This window comes from Corythoichthys intestinalis, chromosome 21 (assembly GCF_030265065.1).
Source record: "Corythoichthys intestinalis isolate RoL2023-P3 chromosome 21, ASM3026506v1, whole genome shotgun sequence".
In the NCBI taxonomy this organism is placed as follows: Eukaryota; Metazoa; Chordata; class Actinopteri; order Syngnathiformes; family Syngnathidae; genus Corythoichthys; species Corythoichthys intestinalis.
The window spans coordinates 35,564,785-35,580,024 of NC_080415.1; the positions used below are offsets into that span (position 1 = coordinate 35,564,785).

Here is a 15,240-nt window from a genome sequence, read left to right on the forward strand (position 1 = left end):
CAGAATGAGTGACAAAAGTCAACCTTGGCAGAGTCCAACCCTCACTGGTAACAAATCGACTTACTGCCGGCAATGCGGACCAAACTCTGAGACTGGTCATACAGAGACCAAACAGCCCTTACTAAGGGGCTCGGTACCCCGTACTCCCGAAGCACCCCCAACAGGACTCCCCGAGGGACACGGTCGAACCTGACCCATGTTCAACACATGGAACCCTTCTCCACTTCCGCCTTCAAAGCTCTCGTTTGAATATTTGCTAATACCACCAAGATCTGCACCCGCGGCGGCTCCACCCAGGCCCGCGCCCGAGGCTTCCGTGCGCACCGCGGCGGCCTTCCTACTCGGCGGGGCCGAATGCCTTCAAAAAAGCCACAAGACACATGTAGACCGGTTGGGCGAACTCCAATGCACCCTCGAGGACCCTGCAGAGGGTGTAGAGCTGGTCCACTGCTCCGCTGCCGGGGTGAAAACTACACTGCTCCTCCTGAATCCGATATACGACTTCCAAACAGACCCTCCTCTCCAGCACCCCTCAATAGACTTTACCGGGGAGGCTGAGGAGTGTGATCCCTCTATAGTTGAAACACACCTTCCGGTCCTCCTTCTTAAAAAGGGTCCACAGTGACTTTCATAAAACCCTGTGTCACAGAAAAACTTTCATAGTACTTCGGCGGGTTTCATTTCTTACTGTACTTGTGCAGAGAGGGGAATATGTCGGACTCGGTGTTATTCAGTTGTCCATTTGCATAGTGCAGAGCTATTACATCACTTGCACAACTCTGTGATCTAACTTTTTGTGGGGTTAATAGGGCTTGAGCTTTGGGATGTTAATTATGTCAAATCTCAAAGTTCAGCCTCATTAACTTTAAAACATTTGAACTCATTATCAGACTTAACTTTACCATATCATTTGAAAATATAAGACAATATTGCAAATATTTAAATTTTGTGCCTAACGGCACAAATGTACCGAGAGCAATTGTATCAGTTTCTAAACTTCTGACCAATGATCGCAAGTATTTGTCAACAAATAAGAAATAATGTTCAGATACTCCTAGATATCAAGATTATGATGATAAAGATTCATGACAAAACCAAAATTCCAATGAAATTGTGTACAATGTAAATAAAGAGAACAAGCCAAACCTTTTCAACCATTGACAATTGTTCAAAGACTGCAAGGGAAGCTCAGCTTTCCCCCAAAATGTCGAAAAATAAGTGATCAAATGTATACTGTTGTGTGTACTGTATATGTCATTGACTAAATATGTGCTACAACACGCTCAATTTTTTTTAGCTTTTTATCACTGGTTACGATGCGGCTTGCTTTTCATTGATTCGTGCAGCTTCACAGTCCTTTAAACAGTGTGGACGCTGGTGCGTCTCCAGAGTTAAGTGCATTATTCCATTACAGCGAAACAAGACGATTCATTGGCTAAAAGCTGGGTTTATCCCGCCCATCGGATGCTGAGCGTCTCTGTGGGTCTATGGGAAGTGGGCGGGGCTGGCCTGGATGCTGCCTTCTCTGCATGATGATCTAACTGAGGCGATATCCCTTTTGATTCACAGCTAGCTGGTGTTTTTTAAAAGGGAACCACGGACAGAAATTCTTGAAGTTCTTAAAATATAAATGTTAGTACGTGTAATAATCATTTGATATTCAGACCCCCTCTTAATATTTTCGTTTTTATAAAATTTGAAAAATTAGTTTAACTAGTAGGTCGCCATTGTTGTTGGCGACGCAACACACTCTGGGCGGTGACGTACTCCCACATTGTCACTCGTTAGCTACATACAGTAAACATGTTGTCGGTTCTGCCCTTCCAATTTGAACCCAAGCGGAAAAGTGATGAGAATAGAATAGCATAGAATAGAATAGAACGCCTTTATTGTCATTACACAAAGTGTTATGAGATTTAAAGCTGCCCCATAGAGTGCAGGACAGCACTGCCGATATTTCACAAAACGAGCAAAAAAAAGTTGGGCTGTCAAAATTATCGTGTTAACGGGCGGTAATTAATTTTTTAAATTAATCACGTTAAAATATTTGACGCAATTAACGCACATGCCCTGCTCAAACAGATTAAAATGACAGCAGAGTGGAATGTCCGCTTGTTACTTGTTTTTTGGTGTTTGTCGCCTTCTGCTGGTGCTTGGGTGCGACTGATTTTATGGGTTTCAGCACCATGAGCATTGTGTAATTATTGACATCAACAATGGCGAGCTACTAGTCTTATTTTTTGTTTGAAAAGTTTACAAATTTTATTAAAACGAAAACATTAAGAGGGGTTTTAATATAACATTTCTATAACTTGTTCTAACATTTATCTTTTAAGAACTACAATTCTTTCTATCCATGGATCGCTTTAAGAGAATGTTAATAATATTAATGCCATCTTGTTGATTTATTGTTATAATAAACTAATACAGTACTTATGTACCGTATGTTGAATGTATATATCCGTCTTCTGTCTTATCTTTCCATTCTAACAATAATTTACAGAAAGATATGACATGTTTTATAGATGGTTTGAATTGCAATAAATTACGATTAATTCATTTTTAAGCTGTAATTAACGCGATTAAACATTTTAATCGTTTGACAGCCCTAAAAAAAGCAATTAAATGAAGGTCTCCATATTCGAACCCGCATTTCACGTGTGACAGACGAGCGCGTGGAGCAAAGGACTATACTTCCGCGTGACGTTATAGTCATGATTTTCCTTATAAAGCAATCGCAACCTACATGCGTTGTCTGTCTGTGCGGCTGGCTTGACCACGGAATTAGAAAATGCGGCTCACTTCAGACAGCAAGCAGACAACAATAACATAAGGATTGTAGGTCGGGATCAATTAAAACTAACTCGAGGAAAACAGCGGTTCGAGGCAGACAAACGGAAAAAAAACAAGCCAATGTTGCAACTAGCAATGAAGGGATATACAAACTGTCAAATGGCAGCAAGTCAATATCTTGGCTAGCCGCTTAGGATCGGTTTAAAGACACTGCTGATGAGCTGGAATTGGATGCAGGTACGATGTTAGGAACTCATCCCACATGTTTGTTACAAAACAATCTGACCAGCAGCAGAATGTGAAAAAAATTATGCCAGTCGTCATACTAGCTTTGCTTGCTAGCTAGCACATCTATTATCCCAGTCCAACCCTATAGGGTCATCACCCCTAACGTGCATTGCGCGCGTAAAACATGGCGCCCTCCGTAGGTCAAAAGATGTAGTAAATATTATAGATTTTTAAATCAATGGCAACAGTACAACCCCTAGCAAAAAGTATGGAATCACCAGTCTTGGATGAGCACTCACTCAGACATTTTATCATGTCAAGAGTCAATAATTTGCATTGAACAAGGTGTCAAGAGTCAAGAATCTGGATTGGACAAGGTGATGATGCTGGAACTTTTGTTTGGTGCCGTTCCAGTGAGATTTACAAAGATGACTGCCTGAAGAAAACATCAAAATTCCCTCAGTCTTTGATGATATGGGGCTGCATGTCAGGCAAAGGCACTTGGCAGATGGCTGTGGTTAAATCTTTAATAAATGCACAAGTTTACATTGAAATTTTAGACAGCTTTCTTATCCCTTCAATTGAAAATATGTTTGTCATTTTCCAAGATGACAATGCATCATGCCACAGAGCTTAAACTGTTCAAGCATTCCTTGGAGAAAGACTCAGTCAATGTCATAGCCCGCAAATAGCCCAGATCTCAACCCTATTGATAACCTGTGGTGGAAATTGAAAAAAATGGTCCACAGCAAGGCTCCGACCTGCAAGGATGATCTGGCAACTGCAATCCAAGAGAGTTGGCACCAAACTGATGAAGAATACTTATCAAGTCCATGCCTCAGAGATTGCAAGCTGTCATAAAAGCCAGAGGTGGTGCTACTAAATACTAGAGATGTGTTTTGATGGTTATTTCTTTGTTTGTTTCTCATGATTCCATATTTTTTTCCTCGGAATAGAGTGATCCCATATATATTTCCCTGCACTTGCTCTATAAAATTAACATTTACCGACCACCACAATGTTTTTTATTCATTTCTTTAAGTGTTTCTGAATGCTAAAGAGTTGCACTTTTGAACTAATTTGTTATCTTTTCAAGCATTTAATCTGAGTTTGTTCTACAAGATAAAATGTCAGAGTGAGTGCTTATCCAAGACTGGTGAGTTCATACTTTTTTCTAGGGGTTGTATATGTTTCTGATAACATATTTTAGTAAACGAGAAAAAATTATGGCCTTTTAGAGCCCACAAGTCAGAGGTTTCTTTTGAAAATTTTTTTTTTATTGTAGTTGCTTGTGTTAGGAGACTAGACTTCTGGCACTCTAGTTTCTCTCCCTACTGAGTAGCGGATGCCGCCGAGACCGTCCATTGTCAAAAAGCACTCACAGGCAGACACACTGTTTTGAACCTATATTCAACTGAATCTACTTTCAATGTTAAACACCGCTACGTGTTTAAACGTATGCTATTGTAATATTTTGCAAACATTTCTCAATTTAAATTTCACGCCTGCAATATGTATAATTGCTTTAATATCCCCCATTAATTGCAGTATAGCGTCAGCTATTACATCACTGAATTTTAATTGGGATTTTAAAGTGATGATTATAGTATAGTGCACCTATATATTATATTATCATAATAAGGCTTCAGTGCTATCTTAGCAAATTCCCAGGTGGATTTATGAAAATTGAAGTTTCCCCAACCGAAGGGGTTTGAGGCATTAATTATACAATGGGGTGTGTTAAATCAAGAAGCCTGCCCTCCATGAAGCTGTGGAATATTTTGACTTAAGTATTGCCCTGAGAGCACCTCCCTTGTTGAGCTTTCGTGCCCTGATATTATATTTCTTAAATACATTAAGTCATCAGTAATACCCGTGCGAGTGCAATCCCATTATACATTTCAGACTTTTCTTTTCCTGGCTTTCAGGGCGAAGCTATTAAATCAATAATCATTTAAATGAAAAATTAGTGACAGTAGCTCGGTTCTTTCCACGTGGGGAGTGGACTCATAAAAAGAGAGGGTGGAATAACTATACAGTAGTGAGTGATTTTTAAGGTGACCTCTGACATTATATGGTGATTAGATTAACCTGAGGTTGTTCCTCCAAAGGAATTCTCACATGGTTAATTCCCTTTCCAATAAAGTACTTGCAGTATCCGTTATACCTGGAAGATATTGGAAAGGTCTCGCAGATTGAAGATGTAGTGGAACTTGACTGCAGTGGGAAGTAAGGTAGAGGCAACCCGCAGATGGAGATCCAGCGATAACTGGACGAGTGTGGGACAGCTATTCCGTACGGCGGCAGTGAAAGCATCATTCTGCAAGTGCTGCGACAAAATTGAACTGTATATAGTTGTGAGGGCGTCGTCTCCAGGGAATGACAGGGCTAAGACAGAGAAGTGTCGCTGTGGAGAAAAAATGCATTTGAACAATAAACAAGTTGCAACTGTTAGGGTTTGTTTCCTACTAGTGAGGCGTGTCCCCCTGATTCCCCATTTCATTGTGTTGACCAATCCCATGCCTCTTGTGTCACCCACCTATTTGTCTCGTTACCCCATGTCCGTATTTAAGTTCCCCATGGCTAGGTTTATACTGCAGGTCTTAATGAACAATTCCGATTTTTTGTCATATCTGTTTTTTTGGCGTGCCCATTCAGACTGCCTTTGTCTATTGAGCCCGTTCTAGTATTATTATGTAGTAGTACTATTATTAGTAGTATTATGCATGCGCACTAATTCGCAGTCAGACACGAGCCGAGCAAACTGGCCCGCATGCGAAGAAGCATCAAAACAAATGACTACCCATGCTGGCCGTACGTCATTCCAGTGTGGTCATGTTTTGATTTCCAAAAAGAGGAGAGAAATAACACAAATTAATAATGAGAGACAGCGAGAACCAAAAGTGGTATTTGCCATGTAGCAAAATGGGATTTTGCCACGTGGCATTTTTTTTGGCCATGTGGCAAAATGGATTTTGACATGTGGCATTTTTTCCTGCCATGTGGAAAAATGGATTTTGACATGTGGCATTTTTTCCTGCCATGTGGCATTTTTTTTTAGCCATGTCTCAAAATGGATTTGGACACGTGGCATTTTTTTTTTGCCGTGTGGCATTTTTTTGCCATGTGGCAAAATGGATTTTGCCAGATGGCTTTCTTTTTGCCATATGGCAAAATGAATTTTGCCATGTGGCATTTTTTTTGCAATGTGGCAAAATGGATTTTGCAATGTGACATTTTGTGATTTGCCTTGTGGCATTTTTTTGCCATGTCTCAAAATGGATTTTGACACGAGGCAATTTTTTTTGCCATGTGGCATTTTTTTGCCATGTTGCAAAATGGATTTTATCATGGGGAATTTTGTTTGCCATGTGGCAAAATGGATTTGATATGAGGCATTCTTTTTGCCATATGGCAAAATGGATTTTGACACGCGGCAATTTTTTTGCCATGTGGCATTTTTTTGCCATGTCTCAAAATGGATTTTGACATGCGGAAATTTTTTTTGCCATGTGGCATTTTTTTTAGCCATGTCTCAAAATGGATTTGGACACAAGGCTTTTTTTTTTTTTTTTGCCGTGTGGCATTTTTTTGCTATGTCGCAAAATGGATTTTGCCAGATGGCATTGTTTTTGCCATCTGGCAAAATGAATTTTGCCATGTGGCGGTTTTTTTTTTTGTAATGTGGCAAAATGGATTTTGCAATGTGACATTTTGTGTTTTGCCTTGTGGCATTTTTTTTTGCCATGTCTCAAAATGGATTTTGACATGAGGCAATTTTTTTTGCCATGTGGCATTTTTTTGCCATGTTGCAAAATGGATTTTATCATGGGGAATTTTGTTTGCCACGTGGCAAAATGGATTTTGCCATTTGGCATTTTGTTTGCCATGTGGCAAAATGGATTTGTCATGTGGCATTCTTTTTGCCATATGGCAAAATGAATTTTGACACGCTGCAATTTTTTTGCCATGTGGCATTTTTTTGCCATGTCTCAAAATGGATTTTGACATGCGGAAATTTTTTTTGCCATGTGGCAAAATGGATTTTGCCATGTGGCATTTTTTCTTTGCCTTGTGGCATTTTTTTTGCCATGTCTCAAAATGGATTTTGACATGTGGAATTTTTTTTTGCCATGTTGCATTTTTTTTTGCCATATGGCAAAATGTATTCTGACATGTGGCATTTTTTGGGGCTATATGGCATTTTTTGCAGGCCATGCACGTCCATGCCATTGACGGCTATGCACGTCCAAATTTTCCATTCATTTTAAATGCCAGAAAAACGTGTGGCTGTGATTATTGACCATACGCTGTACATTAGACCGCACTGACATTCAACTGGCAACCAAGTGATGATTTGCCATTGACAGCTGTGAATGTCCAAATTTTCATTTAATTTGACCAATAATGGTTTATTATGTTCTCCCATCGAATGGGTCCACCTCGTCCACCCATCCTGACAACAACAGTCACCTAATCTTAGGGCGTTAATCAGGCAGGAAATGGCGGCAATAGACATAAAATATTTCTTGACTAGTTTGCATATAATCATGCGAGTCTGTTGTGCTGCTTGTTGGAAACATCACCGAATTATACAGCAATTTTACATATTTTAATAATCACCCGCAAGCTTCTTGAGTTTTGTTTTCTGCATCTGTATCCAGTGGATTTCGGTTCACAAAAGAAGCGGTGAATCAAATCATACGTTGGACTTGACATCATCAAACAGTTTTCCAAAAGAATGGGTTGAGAAAAATTAAGTCCTCTCTTTGGTTTTTCATGTGTTTTTTTTTTTTTTTTTTTTTTAAATAACTTTTATTGATGGAATCACAATAAGACAGTTTTTATTTTTTTTTTTTTACCTGTCCTGTTCGGCTGCTTATCCACAGAGAATGGGAATCTGATTGTCCTTATGGTCTGAACAGTTTTAATGTATCCCGCGGGAGTTTGACATACTCCCATTGTGGTTGTTCATTCTGTTTTATTTATTAGGTGACCAGAGCAAGAGAGAGAGAGTTCACTGCAACACTGAGATCTGCTGAATCAATAATACTGTATTATGAAGTGTCAAGAGTTGAGCCAGTGTGCCTCCGTCAGAGGTGAGTAAATGAAGCCAATTTGATTGTTTGTATTCTTTGTTGATGAGACGTTACCACTTATGCGCTAAGCTAGTTAGCGATGATGCAAATCAGTGTCTTAAGTGTCTGTTTGAATTGTGTTGGAGAAACTAGCACTTGAGTTATTTTTAGATAGTAAAGTTGTCACATTTTTTTCATAAAGAAACCACACACATAGACCCATTCATATAACAGATTTATGCTCCTGCGTAGCAGTGACGGCAGACCTATGCCATCCTCGACAGCACGCTCTCCTTCCAGTCACATATCAACGGAATCACCAGATCAGCCTACTTCTACCTTGGAAATATTTCTGGTCTCCTCCCTTCTCTCGCCCGCCATACTGCTTCCATTCTGGTCTGTGGTCTAATAAACTCCCGGCTCGATTACTGTCACTCACTGCTCTTTGGTCTCCCAAACAGGTCCCTCCAAAAACTGAAGCTCTCCAAGGCTTGGCCCCTCCCTACCTTTGCAATCTACTCTGTTTAAACAATCCACCCCGTCCACTTCGCTCTTCCACTATCCTCCACCTTTCCGTCCCCTGTGTCTATCTCTCCACCTTTGGTTCCAGAGCTTTTAGTCACTGTGCCCCCCAGCTCTGGAACTCCCTACCCCCCATCTCCACAATACAGGTATGTCTACAGTACCCTTTCACTTTTCAAATCCAGACTCAAAACACACCTGTTCACTCTTTCTTACCCACCATGATCCCTTGCTCTGTTCTATTTTTACACGTCTCTATCATGCTTTTAATCTTATTTATTATTGTTACTAACTGATAATCTAAAAAAGGGATTTTAATGTATGTAAAAATACCTGCAGCCTTGGATTGATGGTAAAGCTTCCAGCTGTGGGGTTCATACAGGATACATATTGAACATGTTGAATTTCCTTCAGAAGTAGCTTATTGCGGTCATACCTTTAATGAGGCAGAACATACAAACTTACAAATGGACATGTCAAAATTTAGCCAATTACACCCCCCCAACACACACTAATTCATATTACTATATTATACTATTAACAACATAGGTCTATTATCGTAATGATTTACTGAGCCGTGAAAAGTCAACAAATGTGTCTTGTTCTATAAGGTTTACATTTGCTGAGCAGTGATATTTTTGGAGATGTGGAAATTTCCGCCCAAAGGCAGAGACATGCTATTACACAGAGTCACATGTAGCTTTAATAGAGTACCTATGTGCAATACAAGTCATTCTCAGCTGGTGTCTGATTCTGCAAAACCATGCTCAGAATGGCCAGAAAAATCCAGAAAAAGGGAAATTATTTAACCCTGTGTCGTCACATTACAAATGGGGGACCGTTCTGAATCACAAAAAGGAATATGCTTTCACACCAACGGCAGTTCCTCTGAATTACTTGGTATTACACCCATCAGCCGCTGATAAAATCCCCCTTTCTGGGTTACTCTATGGGAAAACTTCCATCTAGCCAATGTGATACTTAATGAACATTTCCCAGAAAATTGAATGAGGTAAAGTAAAATGAAGCTTTTCAGTGATATGAAAAAGTATCTGAACCTTTTGGAATTTCTCAAATTTCTGTATAAAATCACCATCAAATGTGATCTGAGCTTTGTCAAAATCACACAGATGAAATTACAGTCTGTCTTAACTAAAACCACCCAAACATTTATAGGTTTTCATATTTTAATGAGGATAGCATGCAAACAATGACAGTTGTGGGGAAAAATAAGTAAGTGAATCCTCTGCCAAATGAGACTTAAAGAGCATTGAAACCAATTTTTACCAAACAATTTAACTCAGGTGTGTGCCCAATCACTGATGAGTGGTTTAAAGCTGCCCTGCCCACTATAAAATGCACACCTGGTAAGAAATGTCTATATGAGAAGCATTGTCTAATGTGCATCATGGCTCAGTCAAAAGAGGTGTTTGAAGACCTGCGATCAAGGATTGTTGATTTTTAAATTAGGAAAGGATACAAAACCATCTCTAAAAGTCTGGATGTTCATCAATTGGCAGTCAGAGAAGTTGTCTCCAAATGGAGAGAGTTGCTTCTCCCCCAAGGAGTGGCGGTCCACTAAAGATGACGCCAAGAGTTCAGCGCAGAATACTAAGAGAGGTGAAAAAGAACCCTAGAGTGTCTGCTAAAGACTTACAGAAATGACTGGCACAGTCCAATATCCCTGCGCACACATCAACTATATGTAAAACTATGGCCAAGAATGGTGTTCATGGGAGGACTCCACGGAGGAAGCTACTGCTGTCTAAAAAAAACATTGTTGCTTGTTTAATGTTCTCAAAAAGGCACTTGGACACGCCACATAAGTTTTGGCAAAATATTTTGTGGACTAATGAAACCAAAGTTGAATTGTTTGGGAGTAACACACAACGTCATAAAGTGGAGAAAAAATGGAATAGCGGACCAACATCAACACCTCAACCCCTCCGTGAAGCATGGTGGAGATAGAATCATGATTTGAGGCTATTTTGCTCCGTCAGGGCCTGGACAACTTAATTCAAAAGTTTATCAAGATGTTTTGCAGGAAAACCTGAGGCCGTCTGTCAGACAGTTGAATCTAAAAAAAGGATGGATGCTGCAACAAGACAATGATCTAAAACACATAAGTAAATCAACTTCAGAATGGTTTCAGAAGAACAAAATACACGTTCTGGAGTAGCCAACTCAAAGTCCAGACTTGAACCCCATTGAGATGCTTTGGCATGACCTAAAGACAGCGATTCATGCCAGACATCCCAGGAATCTGACTGAACTACAGCAGTTTTGCAGAGAAGAATGGGCCAAAATTAGTCTTGATCCATGTGCCAGACTGATCTGCAGCTAAAGGAAGTGTCTGGTTGAAGTTATTGCTGCCAAACAGGGTCCACAAAATATTTAATGTGATGGTTCACATACTTATTTTCCACTTATCCATATTAAAATATGAAAACCTACAAAAGTTTGGGTGGTTTTAGTTAACGGACACTGTTTTTTCATCTGTGTGATTTTGACAAAGATCAGATCACATTTAATGGTGATTTTATGCAGAAATGTGATAAATTCCGAACAGTCCAGATACTTTTTCATACAACTGTACTTGTTACAGTACATAATATTGCAGCATACATTTGCACTAAAGTAAAAGAGCTGTACCAGTGGTTGTAGTCCATATGTTGACGTATTAGTGTGTGAGGTTGAACTGTGCCATATGCATCCACCTCAGGCATATTCAAGTCATCTATGAAGTAAATCAGCCTTTTCTTGCCAGGGGGACCGTAGTTGCGTCCTGCCTTTTTCTCAAGAGGCTTTTCCAACACAGCTATGAAGAAGACAAATGTTAGAAGAGCGGAATGAATGTCAAACTTGACATTTTTATTCAATAAATCCATTCAATATTCAGAAGTAGTAGAAGAAAAATCCTAGAACCGCCACTGTGTTTATAGATTATGCATAGATTACACAAATTAACTGGTTTAGTGAAAGTCCATACCCTACAATGCACAGCTTGTCACTGCCATACATATAAAAATGGGAAGAAAGAATGAGAACAATGTAGCTGTACAAATATTAAATAGGAATACAGTGAAGCAAAAAATGAATTCAACTTAGAACATAGACAACATAATAATAGATGATAGAGAAACAACAATAGCCTATGACAACACCTTCAAATTATTGTTTTGGTGAAGCAACATTAGAATTGATTCTGAGCTTTCTGGATATGAACCCGCAAATGTAAATCCAATATTTACTCTACTTGCCCGTAACATTGCCTTTGCGCTTGACAAACTATTTGACAGTTGGTTAATAACAGCAACTTTTAAGCATCTCTGTCTTGCAGATGAAAACTGAAACAACCAGAGAAACAACCTTCCTAACACAGCAAATTGAAGGTTTGTACCTTGCAACATCGCAGATGTGGTGTAGTAGTTGAAAGGAACATTTGCAACCACATATTTGTCTGGGTCTAGCAATGCAAGTTTATCCCCGATCAAGACGGACTTCCCAGTGCCAGCATTCCCAACGAGCATGAGGGGCCGACGGTGTTCCAGCAGGCAGTCCATGAAGAAACGGACACGGATGGTCTCTGTTGTGTGAACTAGACAGGCCTGAGTAGAAGAGTCATTAACTGTGGGTAGAATGAGTAGATTTATGAAGACGATATGCTACTCTTACGCCACTAGTTTGGGATACACTACACTATAAAAAACGATTTTTGTCAGTAGTAATTGTGATCCTTATAAATTGTATTAAATTACAACCCCTAGCAAAAAGTATGGAATCACCTTGTCAAGAGTCAAGAATCTGCATTGGACAAGGTGATGATGCTGGAACTTTTGTTTGGTGCTGTTCCAGTGAGATTTACAAAGATGACTTTCTGAAGAAGACATCAAAATTCCCTCAGTCCTTGACGATATGGGGCTGCATTTCAGGCAAACGCACTTGGGAGATTGCTGTGGTTAAATCTTCAATAAATACTAGGGCTGTCAAATTTATCGCGTTAACGGGCGGTAATTAATTTTTTAAAAATTGATCACTTTAAAATATTTGATGCAATTAACGCACATGTCCCGCTCAAACAGATTAAAATGACAGCAGAGTGCAATGTCCACTTGTTACTTGTGTTTTTGGGAGTTTTGTCGCCCTCTGCTGGCACTTGGGTGCGACTGATTTTATGGACTTAAGCACCCATGAGCATTTTGTAATTATTGACATCAACAATGGTGGGCTACTAGTTATTTTTTGATTGAAAATTTTACAAATTTGATTAAAACGAAAACATTAAGAGGGGTTTTAATATAAAATTTATATAACTTGTACTAACATTTATCTTTTAAGAACTACAAGTCTTTCTATCCGTGGATCCCTTTAACAGAAAGAATGTTAGTGCCATCTTATGGATTTATTGTTATAATAAACAAATACAGTACTTATGTACCGTATGTTGAATGTATATATTCATCTTGTGTCTTATCTTCCCATTCCAGCAATAATTTACAGAAAAATATGGCTTATTTTACAGATGTTACAATGTTACTCATTACTTGAGTATTCTTTTCAGCAAATACTTTTTTACTTGTAATTGAGTATATTTTTGGGATGACTACTTTTTCTTGAGTCATATTATTTTGATTGAACGCTACTCTTACTTGAGTAAAAATTTGGGCTACTCTACCCACCTCTGATTATGTCATATTTTGTTAAAGAGTAGAAATCAGAACCAAAGGTCATGAATTCTACAAGTGCTAACATTTTTCCGATAATATACAAAAATAACGGTAATGTATTTCAGCTAAATACATTACCGTTATTTTACTAAATTATTTTATTAAACATACGTATATTGCATGATTATTTTTAGGAAAGTTACCCGCTTTCTTATCCAACATAAACAGATCTTAGGCTGTTTTGTCATATCGTACCTGAATCGGGGTGTTTGCATCCATTTGAAACACGGGCACCATTTTGGACCAGGGTTCAAACTTTTTGCTCTCCGCGTCAACGTAGTAATCAAACACCGTGTCTTGGGATGGGAACTTGATGGTTTTGAACTCTGCCACCCACCATTTGCTGAACTCCACTCTGTAGTCAACCATCTTCATACACACAGAGACATGGATTATCAGTCAATATCCTAAAATGGCCTACAAGTCCTCCTGAATGGCAGTTCTTTGCCTTCCATTTTTCCTGTTAAACTACTCGTGCTGTGGTTCAGTATCCCCTTCAAAGTCTGCAGTCAATAAACCACTTAGTATTTAAATGCATCTACGATAGTGAAATAAAGAAGAGCGCCGTTTGAAGAGAGCAGTTTTCTAACTTATCTCTCTTATTCTTATCTTTTTCTGCAAATCTAAAACTACTTTAACTAGAGCTCTGTAAAGCCAAAAGGGTTTGATTAATGATTCCATTGTTCGACCACTTAGGATATTATGAATATACCGAGATAAACGAGCAGTACCTGGTCCTGGAACAAGGCTCCCCCGAAGGCCCAGACAGCCGCAAAAACAAAATAAAGCTCATAAAGTTCCTTCGCAGAGTCAAGTGGTACATTTTCTGGTGTCAGCAGACATTCGAGCAAATAGCAAAGCGTCTGCACCATGCTCTGCTCAGGTATAGGGATGAGCTTTTTGAACCTGAAAAAGAAATAAAATTGAAAGACAATGTAATGCCAAAGTCACAGTCACATTTTAGCATGAGCATTTTCAGATAATTAATCAGAGAGGTATTTTTTGCTAAAGAAAAACCACATAATTTTGCTGTTTTTGTGCTGTGACACCATCTTCTGGCATTTCCGAAGTGTTCCGAAGATCTAAGTTAAAATTTGTTGAGCAACTTTATGTAGTGCTTCGTGGATTTCTTTAATGTTGACTTTATAGGCAATTATAAATATATTTGGGGAGCATTAATCAGTGGTGGATGAAGGACTCACTTTTTTTGCTTAAGTACAGATACATGTGCAAAAAAGGACTAAAGTACATGTATCTAAGAAAAAAAATACTCAAGTACAAAAGTACCTGCTTTAAAATTTACAAGTGTTTTCTCCCAATGCAAAAATGTGATATACGTGTAAATTGTAGATATATTTGCATACATAAACACACCTTAATTTTCTGACTATAAGCTGCCATCCACCAAATTTGACACGAAAACGGCATTTGTTCATAGATAAATTAACTGTTACAGTGATCTTTGTGTGCGCCAATTGTTGCCACCATGTACACCTTTAAAGAGACCTAAAAGAAAAGCATTTTGAGTCGCTACTCACACCAGCTGTGATGACACATAATCACTTTTGCCACACACATAGCCACAACAAAATGTTCCCACAGCAAATAGATACTAGATTGTCAGGGACATGACAAAGCCATAACCTTGTACGCCCTGAACTTCAAACCACAAATCTTGTGCAAGAGACTGCTGTGTCAACAACCGCAATCGAGCTGCTTGACTGGACGCTGAGTTATTGTAAACCCAGATTGTTGATAGTGTTATTGTACAGTTGGCGCTATATGATATATGTAACTGTGCCATGTCTGATTGTGCGTCTTTAGGTGTATGGGGGGACGGGAAACTGATAAGCATATGCTTCCTCCCTTCTGCCTTTGTCTTCTTCTTCGGT

The 15,240-nt window shown here is 39.0% G+C and overlaps 1 protein-coding gene across 1 annotated transcript in view; it reads right to left on the reverse strand.

Moving 5' to 3' along the window:
• The window catches only part of LOC130909395 (dynein axonemal heavy chain 9-like), a 238,714-nt gene that overhangs the window by 149,391 nt on the left and 74,083 nt on the right, over positions 1-15,240 (reverse strand). Inside the window, exons 21-26 of the mRNA XM_057825789.1 lie at positions 14,080-14,254; positions 13,544-13,717; positions 12,022-12,229; positions 11,274-11,439; positions 8,955-9,057; positions 5,189-5,428 (exon numbers count right to left, since the gene is read on the reverse strand). Of these exons, the coding sequence (XP_057681772.1) occupies positions 5,189-5,428; positions 8,955-9,057; positions 11,274-11,439; positions 12,022-12,229; positions 13,544-13,717; positions 14,080-14,254 (1,066 nt within the window). The remainder of the gene's footprint in view (positions 1-5,188; positions 5,429-8,954; positions 9,058-11,273; positions 11,440-12,021; positions 12,230-13,543; positions 13,718-14,079; positions 14,255-15,240) is intronic.